Source organism: Rana temporaria, chromosome 12 (genome assembly GCF_905171775.1).
Source record: "Rana temporaria chromosome 12, aRanTem1.1, whole genome shotgun sequence".
Classification (NCBI taxonomy): Eukaryota; Metazoa; Chordata; class Amphibia; order Anura; family Ranidae; genus Rana; species Rana temporaria.
In genome coordinates, this window is record NC_053500.1 from 100,124,946 (window position 1) to 100,137,435 (window position 12,490).

At 44.8% G+C, this 12,490-nt stretch overlaps 1 protein-coding gene across 1 annotated transcript in view; it reads right to left on the reverse strand.

Annotated features, from left to right (window-relative positions):
- LOC120918315 (probable G-protein coupled receptor 158) overlaps positions 1-12,490 on the reverse strand; it is a 190,974-nt gene that overhangs the window by 71,550 nt on the left and 106,934 nt on the right. Inside the window, exons 3-4 of the mRNA XM_040329837.1 lie at positions 7,267-7,351; positions 6,868-7,061 (exon numbers count right to left, since the gene is read on the reverse strand). Coding sequence (XP_040185771.1) covers positions 6,868-7,061; positions 7,267-7,351 — 279 coding nt within the window. The remainder of the gene's footprint in view (positions 1-6,867; positions 7,062-7,266; positions 7,352-12,490) is intronic.

The window sequence follows — 12,490 nt, forward strand, 5'->3', positions numbered from 1 at the left end:
TAGGGCCGCCTAGCCTAGCCTTTTTAGGCTACACCGCCGTAAATTAGTTAGGCTAGTAGTGATTCTCAAACCACTTACCTGCTAATTTTCGTAGCCTAAAACCAGCGGGCGTAAGGGCGCCTAATTCAAATGACTTGGAGGGGGGCGTGTTGTATGGAAATGAGGCTTGACCTCACGTTTTTGACACTGCGCATGCGCCGGGCGACTACATTTCCCTGTGCGCATTGCGGCTAAGTAGGCCGTACGGGCCTATTGATTTTGACGTGTACGTAAACAACGTAAATCCCGATTCGCGGACGACTTGCGCAAACGACGTAAAAAATTTGTACCTCGTGGCGGGAACGGCGGCCATACTTAACATTGTTATTCCACCTCATAGGTGGAATAACTTTAGGCGGCCTATCCCTTATGGAAACGATGTAATGCGACGGTGTAGGCCTGGCGTACGTTCGTGAATCGGCGTATCCCCTCATTTACATAATCTACGCCGGCCGCAATGGAAGCGCCATCTAGCGGACAACAGAAACATTGCAAGCTAAGATAGGCCGGCTTGCGCCGTTCTATCTTAGCTTTGTTTAAGTGTATCTCTGTTTGAGAATACACTTAAACAAACGCCGGCGTAGATTCAGAGTTAGGTCGGCTTATCTACTGATAAGCCGGCCTAACTCTTTGTGAATCTACCTAATAAACTTTAACTGACTAGCCTGCCTGCCTGCCCGCTCTACCTACTAAAAATGACACTCTCTCTCTGTCTTCTCTCTTTTAACCACCGCAACACCTTTTATAGTGTGGGGCGTGTACTAAACCTCCTGAGCCATAATTGGCCAAAGCCACCCTGGCTTTGGCCAATTATGGATCTCCGTTTATTGCAAGCTGTGATTGGCCAAGCATGCGGGTCATAGTGCATGCTTGGCCAATCATCAGCCAGCAATGCACTGTGAATTATGGGCCGTGAAACGCAACTCGAATTTGGCGCGAACGGCCCAAAACGTTCGTAAATCGATGAACGATCGAACATACGATGTTCGAGTCGAACTCGAAATTCGAAGCTCATCCCTACTCTGGAGCAGTCCTGTGGTTGAGCATGGGAGGAGATAACAAGGGAGATGGAAATCAGGAAGTTTTAGGGCCAAAAACTTTAGTAAACTCCACCCTGTGGCGGTCCCGATGCAGGTCATCATTACGATACCGAGATAGAGTATGGTGCGCATTTAAAAGAGGAGACCCTAGAACTATATTTTTCTTATTTTTTGGTTTGGGGAAAAGCCTCTAAATTTTTTTAGTAATAAGTACAGTCCGGTTGGACTAAATTCTAAAAGTTTTTTGGAAACCATTGTTTAGCCTCTCCTTTTTAATATTTTTATTTTTTGAACCCGACTTCTAAAATTGTTAGTGACCATGATCATGTTCACCTGTTGATCACCAATAGGGGAGAGGAGTTGTCCATTTTTAATTTTTGGTCCTCTTTATTTAAGTGAGGACCCTAGAACTATATTTTTCTTGTTTTTTGTTGTTCTAGGGATAAGCCTCTTCAATTTGTAATAATAAAGCGCTGTCATGTATACCTAAATTCTAAAATTTTTAATACTTTCTCTCTCTGGCCTTGTACACACGATCGGACCAAACTGATGAAAACGGACTGAAGTTCATTTTCATCGGTCCAAACCGACCGTGTGTAGGCCCCATCGGTCAGTTGTCCTTCGGTCCAAAAACAGAGAACTTTCTTTAAAATTGGACCGATGGACGCCTGACCGATATGTCAAAAACGATGGTTAGTACGCGAAAGCATCGGTTCCAAACCCGCGCATGCTCAGAATCAAGTCGACACATGCTTGGAAGCATTGAACTTCATTTTTCTCTGCACGTCGTTGTGTTTTACGTCACCGCGTTGGACTCAATCGGTTTTTGAACTGATGGTGTGTAGGCACATCAGACCATCAGTCAGCTTCATCGGTTAACCGATGAAACGGACCTTCAGTCCGTCTTCATCAGTTTGGACTGATCTTGTGTACATGGCCTCTCTCTCTCGTTAATATCTGTGTACATGACCGGCAAACATTTTTTTTAACCACTTAAAGCGGTGGTTCCCCTAAAAATAAACTTTTAACATTGCTTTTCCCATATTAATTACGATTAGAATCGGCTGGTTTTATAAAAAAAAAAACGTCCGTACATACCGTTTGCTATATTCGTTCTCACCGCCACTTCTGGGTACGATGCTGGCGGTGGGCGTTCCTAATTGATGGACAGGCATCCGACCGACGCATACATCGCGTCACGAGATGCCGAAAGAAGCCGAACGTCGGTGCGGCTCTATACGGCGCATGCGCACCGACGTTCGGCTTCTTTCGGCATCTCGTGACGCGATGTATGCGTCGGTCGGATGCCTGTCCATCAATTAGGAACGCCCACCGCCAGCATCGTACCCAGAAGTGGCGGTGAGAACGAATATAGCAAACGGTATGTACGGACGTTTTTTTTTTAATAAAACCAGCCGATTCTAATCGTAATTAATGTGGGAAAAGCAATGTTAAAAGTTTATTTTTAGGGGAATCACCCCTTTAAGCCCCGGACCATATTGCTGGTCAAAGACCAGGCCACTTTTTGCGATTCGGCACTGCTTCGCCTTAACTGACAATTGCACGGTCATGCGACTTGGCTTCCAAACAAAATTGGCGTCCTTTTTTTCCCACAAATAGAGGTTTCTTTTGGTGGTATTTGATCACCTCTGCGGTTTTTTGTTTTTGCGCTATAAACAAAAATAGAGTGACAATTTTGAAAAAATATATATATTTTTTACTTTTTGCTATAATAAATATCCCCCAAAAATATATATATAAAAAAAAAAAAAAATTCCTCAGTTTACAGTTTTGGCCGATACGTATTCTTCTACATATTTTTTGGAAAAAAAAAAAATCCCAATAAGCGTTTATTGATTTGTTTGCGCAAAAGTTATAGAGTTTACAAAAAAAACTATTTTTACTAGTAATGGTGGCGATCAGCGATTTTTATTGGTACTGCGACATTATGGCGGACACTTTTGACACATTTTTGGGACCATTGGCATTTTTATAGCGATTACTATAAAAATGCCACTGGCAGGGAAGGGATTAACACTAGGGGGCGAGGAAGGGGTTAAGTATGTTCCCTGGGTGTGTTCTAACTGAAGGGGGGGTGGACTGACTTTGGGAAATGACTGATCGCTGTTCATACATTGTATGAACAGACAATCAGGCATTTCTCCCCCTGACAGGACCGGGAGCTGTGTGTTTACACACACAGCTCCCAGTTCTCGCTCTGTAAGGAGCGATCGCGGTTGCCCGGCGGTGATCGCGCCCGGCGGGCACATACGTCGGCATCAGTGGCAAACGCACCCCTATTGGCTGCTCGGTGAGATGACGTATAGCTACGTGATCTCGCGCAGCAGAGGCGACCTGCCGCCGTATAACTGCCGTGGCTGGTCCGCAAGCAGTTAAAGGGTCACTAAAGGTATTTTATTCTTAGCTAAATAGCTTCCTTTACCTTACTGCAGTCCTGGTTTCATGTCCTCATTGCTCGTTTTTGCTCTGATGTTGCTGTAAAACTGCTCTGTTCTGGACACTTCCTGGTTGTCTGGCTCCGTATGAAAAAAAGTCATGGGAGAATTTAGTTTCGTTTTCCTAGCCATGACTCTCTATGGCACTGTCCAACACAGAGGCATAAAATAACATGCAAAGACTAAACTACTTTCAGTTTCGTTTTTGCATCTAAGAGGCACATTATATGATTGATTTTTATCCATTTTTAATCGTTTTGAAAAGGAATCAGTTAACTATTATGTCTCTATACCATGTAAACAGTCATTTCAGCAAAAACATTTTTTTTCCTTTAGTGATCCTTTCTTAAGATCTAAAGTTGTCAGGGCAACTAGGTATTAGTTTTTTGGAATATCGATTCAATGCTCTTTAACAATCTAAAGTGGAATGTAAACTAGAGATCTTGGTTGGAGCAGCATTAAATCTGTAATTTTTATTTTTAATGTTTATTTTTTGTTTACTATTCTCCTTATTCTTTTTCATTACTCACCTCTCTTCCGTTTCTCCTTTAGAATTATGCTCTCTAAGTTTTTCTTTTGGTTTCCATCATCTATCTTCTCAGGATAATGTAACTAGGACATCAGTCATATAATTTTGTTTTTTTAAGACGCGTGAGCATTCCTGCCCGCCAGTACCATATTTTACACCCAGTGAAATCAAAGTATCACGGAACATCCAGGTTTTTACTTCCCAAATGTAATTCTACCTCCCCTAGTCTACCTACTGCTTTATAGTCTTAATGGCCACCCCACTGCTTCTGTCTGACATTCCTCCAATAACTGTACACTGATGTTCTCCTTTCTCTTTTTTTTGTATTCATGCCCGGAGGCCCGCCCAACCACCACCTGAAGAAGCAATAACAACCAAGTAATTTCTTGAGACAAATGTGCCACGAATAAGACTCTCCTGAACTTTACTTCACCATGCTGAAAAGTACTGTCTCGCGGTCCGATCCAATGTTACAATCATTTACATCATATTCCCAAGTTATAGGACTAGATATGCCAGGATCCCGCCATCAATGTTGGAATTCCGCTCTTCCAAAGCAGAGGGGCGATAAAACATTGCAGTACAGACTATCATGGGTCGGATGTGAAGTCTCGAAGGCACCAGGACTGTCTCAAATCTACTATGATGTGTTCCGGCATGTTCAAGAAAGGAAGAGGAGGCCGCCGTGGTGGTGGGGAAGGGTCGGGGCTTCTGGGCTGTTGTGGGTGGGTACAAAATCATTGAGGGAGGATATAAGTTCAAGAATGAACTTCAGGGGGGACGGTGGTGGAGATTTTTCAAATCCATATTTATAACAAGAAGATGTATATGTTTTTACAAGACTTTATTATTAATGTGACTTAAATTTATCTTTTAATGACTCTATAGTGTCAGAACATAGAATCAACAGCATACCCAGCTGTGTAATTTCATCTGACAAAAGCCTCTTATCTGACCATTTGTTGGTATATTGATGTTACTTCAAAGGAGGTGGGAGGTGACAAAGGAACAGGAAGAACGTGATGCTAAAATGGTAGCCGTTTTCTGGCTTAACTGAGCCCCTCACCCCATCTAGCTTATGTGAGAGACTAGGCAACCCCCACCCCTTGAGGAAATGCAATGCCTTAGCATATGGAAGGAGGGATGGGGTTTTACAAAGGTGTGTATATATCAGTCTATTTGACCCGATGATCTGATCTGGACGAGACATGGCGACGTAGGATCTCTCTGTAATGAATTCTCTTTTCTCCATCTCACTCTTTACTTTTCCCTACTTTCCTTCTATTTTAAGATTTTGCCTAAGAGTATAATAGGAGCCTGTGGATGTCCATTGTAACCATATCTGAGTTATGCCTTAGTTATCCTTGTAACCTGGCAACACTATAGCTGTAACATCACCTAGAGATATTTAGTCATTTCTAGTCATAAATTTTCTTCATCTCTAACTTTTCCTTTCCTACGACTTGTCCTGATATACTGGTGTGTCCATTATAGCAATATTATTATTACCGTATTTATCGGCGTATACCGCGCACTATTTTGCCCTGAAAATCAGGGCAAAATCGTGGGTGCGCGATATACGCCGATACCTGCTTTCCCGCCACGAGTTTGAATACTGCACCGGGATATACTGAGCGCAGTACACTCGTGTATCTTCGGGCAGTCTCGGCGCCTCTCGCACTGACGTCCTGAGCGTACAGGACGTCAGCGCGACAGTTGCCGAGCCTGCCCGAAGATACACGAGTGTACTGCGCTCGGTATATGCCGGCGCAGTATTCAAACTCGTGGCGGGAAACGAGCGGGGAGGACGCGAGGATGCCACAGAAGGACGCCGGACCCGCCGAAGAGGACACCCGACCCGCCGAAGAGGACACCCGACCCGCCGAAGACGGACGCCGGACCCGACGAAGACGGACGCCGGACCCGCCGAAGACGGACGCCGGACCCGCCGAAGAGGACACCCGAAGCCGCAGAAGGACGCCGGACCTGACGAGGCTGCCGATGGACGCCGCGCAAGACACCAAAACTGTAAGTACAAAAAAACGTTTTTTCCACAGGATTGGGGGCCACTTTAGGGGTGCGCGGTATACGCGGGAGCGCGTTATACCGCGATAAATACGGTATTTGTATTATTGTGCATCATCGGTAACATCTTTGTTTTAAAGGTGGTATCATTTATGTCATTGTTACTAATATCGGATTAATACAAGTTTCTTTTCTGTATCAATAAATGTAATAATTTTCTCTTTTTCGCACCGCTATTCTTTGTTTTAATTTTTATATACAAAAAAGGTTTTAAATCACTGATTTTAATTATTTAAGTGAGGTATAAATATTTCCGTAACAACCCCTAACCCCATCAAAGTTCATTATCCCCTAAATAAAAAAACAAAACAAAGTTGCTGGACTGTTTTCTGTCTCAAGTGAGCCTGTGTGTGGGGGATCCCCTTTTACCAGCGCTACATTAAAGTCTTCTCTTACTCCCTGGTTTGGTGCCTGTTTTCTATTGTGTACTAAGTATTATTTTTGGTAATTTTCTTTTATATTGTATGTTTGCACACTCAACCTAGTGTGTCAGAGGGGCTGAGGTTCTTCAGAAGGTCAAGGCAAAGAACACAGGACCCATCCTATCCAGCAGCTCCTCTTGGGTTAGCCCTACAAAGTTGCAAATATGCACAATCAAATATTTCTTCACTTTATATGTTTTTGCCTCGAATTTGTTTTGACCGGGTTTCCAAAAGTCTTGGGTCATAAAGCACAGTTCTGCTGGGGACAAATAAAATTCTTTCTAGAATTTACTTACTTTGCTTTCTCGGAAGTTGTAGGAGACCAGCATGCTCAAGAAGACTCCCAGCATCCCAGCTGCTTGTAATGATAATACAGTAACACGAAGGGCCCAGTCCTCTTCCGCCACACAAGGAGAGTCATCCACACAAGTGGTACATCCCTTACAACAGCGCAGGCAGGCAGTGACCCCTGGATAGGAATTGTCTAATCCTGCAAGGTGTATACAGATTAATGTAGAGGCACGCATCATGCATTAGTGTATGCAAACATGCACATCTACAGCTATACTTATGCATGCACACTCATACACAGAAATATATAACACAATCCAACATTTACATATAGATTATTATATACACATTGTACACAGCTACGTACATATACACATAGATATTTGCACACAGTGTTACATTACCCTCAGTCTGTGTCCTGTAATAGCCAGGCTGGCACACGCATCTGTACCTGCCCAAGACGGAGCCGTCTCTTTCATCCGATATGCACTATGGGGGGATACGCAGCTCAGAACATGACAACCACATGCTAGTGCCAATACAGGACATGTCAACAAAACATCCTAGTCAATAGATACTTCAAGTAAATTGTAAAATTCTCCTTTCTGAAATGTTTTTGGTAAATGCATGCAGTGTCAACTAACCACTATGTTAAAATAATTATATAAAGTCGATTCCAGCCAAAACTTTTTTAGGTTTGGATAGGGAGCAAGAGAGTTAAACCCGCTGCCATGTTTCATTGTTGTCTCTATTAAGGAAATGTATTGAAAAACATCCTACCCCTTCCTGTCCTCGTGACAAAAACAAAAAACTGGGGAAATCTATTCACTTTGGAGACAGACAACACAAACCTAACTGGCATTCGAATTTTCCTCGTTCCCCTAATAAAAAAGTTCTTTATTGCTGTCTATCCCCCCACACTAATGTTTCTCCTTGCTTCTTATCCTTATGTGTCCTGGCTAGGGCGATTTCTTTATCACTTCCTGTTAGACCAAAACACATTTTTAATAAATCGAGGAAGTGTTAAAACTTCCAACAGTTATTTTAATGTTTTCATAGCCTCCTACTGCACCATCCATTTTTTATACTTATATTAAGTTTCATAAAAACAGGAATTAAAGAATATTTCCCCACTGGGTTCATAGATGGAAATAAAAGTCAGATAGGAATGTTAGTCTCACTTTTTCCAAAACTGAAACATTTGGCTGGAGTTAGGCTTAAAGCTAAAATCCTGACAATAAGGCCCCTTTCACACTGGGCAGGGGAGGTGCGGTGGCGGTATAGCGGCGCAATTTTTAGCGCCGTATTTACTGCGATATTCGGTCGCTAGCGGTGCAGTTTTAACCCCCACTAGTGGCCAAAAAAAAATAGGATTTTTATAACAGCTTAACTGTAAAATTCTTTTCTTGGAGTACACCATGGGACACAGAGCCTTAAATCATTACATAATGGGTTGTATGGTCACCAGAGGTGATTGGACACTGGCACAACCAATCAAAGACAGTTCCCCTCCATATAACCCCTCCCATCAGGGAAGTATCTTAGTTTTGTAGCAAGCAATAAGGTTCCCATAAGAAGGGGGGGACCTCTGTCCCGTGGTGTACTCCAAGAAAAGGATTTTACAGGTAAGCTGTTATAAAAATCCTATTTTCTTTATTGTACACCAAGGGACACAGAGCATTAAATTATTACATAATGGGACGTCCCAGAGCAATGCTCAATATGAAGGGGGAGAGACCCAGATCCGAGCTGGCCGAAAACGGACAAGAAGCCCTAGACTGCTGCCTGCAGTACACTACGCCCAAAAGCAGAATCCTCATGTCCTTACATCTATTTGATAACATTTGGTGAATGTATGGACTGAAGACCAAGTTACAGCTTTACAGATCTGTGCCATCGAAGCCTGGTGATGCACTGCCCATGAAGCACTCATAGCTCTGGTCGAGTGCGCCTTAACAGAAGAACAAGGAGGAATCTTGTTCCTTAAACCATAAGCTTGAATAATTATATGTCGAATCCACTGCTCAATGGTGGATTTGAATGCCGCTTGTGCCTTCTTGGGACCATCTGGCAAAATAAACAAAACATCAGTTTTACGTATCTGAGCGGTTGCCTGCACATACGCCTTTACTGCTCTCACTACACTACTCTCACAACATCTAGAGAGTGCAATAACTTTTCCTCCGCTGTCTGCAGATTCAGAAAAAAGGAAGGCAAAATAATATCTTGATTAAAATGAAATGTCGACACCACCTTTGGTTTAAATGTTGGATGGGGTCGTAGAACAATCTTGTCCTTGTGACAAATTCAATAAGGCTTTTTACAAGAAAGTGCTGCTAATCCAGATACTCTTCTAGCCGAAGAGATAGCAATCAAAAAGACCAATTTTCTGCTTAAAGGATCAGCGGAATATGGCGAATAGGTTCAAAAGGTTGCTTCTGCAACACTGACAATACTAAATTCAGATCCCATGGGCACAAGGGAGACTTGATCTGCAGTACCCCCTGAATAAAAGCCCGAACTAGGGAATGAGATGCCAGCGGTCTTTGAAAAAATCAAGGTAATAAATCAAATATTGTGCCAAAAGTGAAAAATAGCTGCTAAACACCACAATCAGACAAAAATTGTAATAGTGCAAGAAAATACAAAGTGTAGCGTTGTAAATGTGAGTAGATGGGGTAAACCATCAATATCAAAATGGCATGAGCAAAGCCATAGAAACGTGATAAATCACAATGTGCGAATTAATAGGCCCTTTTGATATATGAAACAATACTGAGAATAGCACATATACACAAAAAAGGGAGATATATAAAGTGTAAGGCCTTGTATACACGATAGGTTAACCAGAGGACAGCGGTCTGAAGGACCGTTTTCATCGGTCAAAACCGATTGTGTGTGGGCCCCATAGGTTATTTAACCATAGGTTAAAAAAAAGCCAACTTGCTTTAAAACTAACCTATGGATTCCTAACCGATAGGTCAAAACCGATCATTAGTAGGCACGACCATCGGTTAAAAATCCACGCATGCTCAGACTAAAGTCGACGCATGCTTGGAAGCATTGAACTTCGTTTTTTTCAGCACGTCGTTGTGTTTTACGTCACCGCATTCTGACATGATCGGTTATTTAACCTATGGTGTGTAGGCGTGACGGACCATCAGTCAGCTATATCTGTTAACCTATGACAACGGTCCTTCAGACTGTTGTGCTCTGGTTAACCTATCGTGTGTACAAGGCTTTACAAAATATGAACCATGAAATGTGTTAAAAATATTAACACAAATGCAGTGAAAATATATCAAAAACAGCCAACAACAAATTAATGTGAATGGCAACAAGCACCCATGAAGAAAAATAAATGAAACAATATATCCTCATAAGGGTAAGTGCTCAGACTGAAAAGCTGTAAATATTAAACAGTTAATCAATAAGTATCCAAGTGAAGGGTGACTTGTCCAAAGTTGCACTGTACACAGTATTTCAAGTGATCTATATGCTTGGTGTAATATGCAGAGTGTCACCGGGGAGTGCCTTCACCAATGGGCAAGGGGAGAAATGAATATTCTTACCCTCCGGAGTGGATCTAACTCACCATACGGTGGTGGATTGCATGCGCTTAATCACACCAAGGACTTGAAAGGACTGGATCTGCAGAACACCTCCTCCTCCTCCTCCTCCTCTCCACTGGAAACAGCCTGCTATATCGGACCAATCGTTGTTATATCCAGGTCTGATGTGTTGGATTTCAATTTGCCAAAGCTAGGATTTCGCCAGACTTGAAGGACATATAAGAAGAAAAGAAGGCCTCCACATACAGTAGGTGCACGCGATATTGTGTCAATCTCGCTCCCTTTCTCGGCGAGATTGACCACCTACGAGCCCCATCGCGGGAGCCAGCGCCGAGCTGGCTTGCCGCGATAGAGACAAAGCCGTCATAGAAGCGACGGGAGATCCGACTTGGATTCCCGCCAATTCTACACGTGTGCGGCGTTTGTTATGAATCCTGAGGGGGAAGTCCCCGCCGGATTTTAAATAAAAATCCGGCATGGGTTCCCCCCTCAGGAGCATACCAGGCCCTTAGGTCTGTTATGGGTTGTAAGGAGAGCCCCCCTACGCCGAAAAAACGGCGTAGGGGGTCCCCCTACAATCCATACCAGACCCGTATCCAAAGCACGCTACCCGACCGGCCAGGAAAGGAGTGGGGACGAGCAAGCGCCCCCCCCTCCTGAGCCGTACCAGGCTGCATGCCCTCAACATGGGGGGGTTGGGTGCTCTGGGGCAGGGGGGCGCACTGCGGGGCCCCCCCACCCCAGAGCACCCTGTCCCCATGTCGATGAGGACAGGGCCCCTTCCTGACAACCCTGGCCGTTGGTTGTCGGGGTATGCGGGCGGGAGGCTTATCGGAATCTGGGAGCCCCCTTTAATAAGGGGGCCCCCAGATACCGGCCCCCCACCCTAAGTGAATGGATATGGGGTACATCGTACCCCTACCCATTCACCTGGAGGAAAAATGTTAAAGTCAATAAACACAACACAAGAGTTTTTAAAATAATTTATTAGTCTGCTCCGGAGGCCGCCCCGTCTTCTTTAGCTCTTTTTACCAGGGGGGGGGCTTCTTCTTTGACGTCTTCGGGTGGGGGCCGCTCTTCGCCGCCGTCCGGTTCTCTTCCACCGCCGGGGGGGGCGCTTTTATAAAAGCGCCCACTCATCGGCGGGTTTCCTCCGACGTCTTCGGCGGGGGGTGGTGTGCTTCTTCTTCCGCTATCCGGGGGGGTCTTCTTCGCTCTCCGGGGTCTTCTGCTATGTTCGCCGCTGTTGACTCGGCGCACCCCGGTTCTTCCTCCAGCTGTCCGGTGCCTTCTCCTTCAGCGCTGAACGTCTATCTTCTTCTTCCGTGCTGTGACGTATTCTTCTTCTTCCGGGCTGTGACGTCATCTTCTTCTCTTCTCCCGATGTTGACACGTCGCCTCTTCTCGCTGAAATGACGGGTGCGCGGCTTGCATCAGACCTATATAGGCCTCACAGTCCCATCATGCTCCGGTACCTACCCACGTGGGTAGGTATCACATGGGTAGGTACAGAGCATGATGGGACTGTGAGGCCTATATAGGTCCGATGCAAGCCGCGCACCCGTCATTTCAGCGAGAAGAGGCGACGTGTCAACATCGGGAGAAGAGAAGAAGATGACGTCACAGCCCGGAAGAAGAAGAATACGTCACAGCACGGAAGAAGAAGATAGATGTTCAGCGCTGAAGGAGAAGGCACCGGACAGCTGGAGGAAGAACCGGGGTGCGCCGAGTCAACAGCGGAGAGCGGCGAACATAGCAGAAGACCCCGGAGAGTGAAGAAGACCCCCCGGATAGCCGAAGAAGACCCCCCCGGATAGCGGAAGAAGAAGCACACCACCCCCGCCGAAGAAGTCGGAGGAAACCCGCCGATGATTGGGCGCTTTTATAAAAGCGACCCCCCCGGCGGTGGAAGAGAACCGGACGGCGGCGAAGAGCGGCCCCCACCCGAAGACGTCAAAGAAGAAGCCCCCCCCTGGTAAAAAGAGCTAAAGAAGACAGGGGGCGGCCTCCGGAGCAGACTAATAAATTATTTTAAAAACTCTTGTGTTGTGTTTAT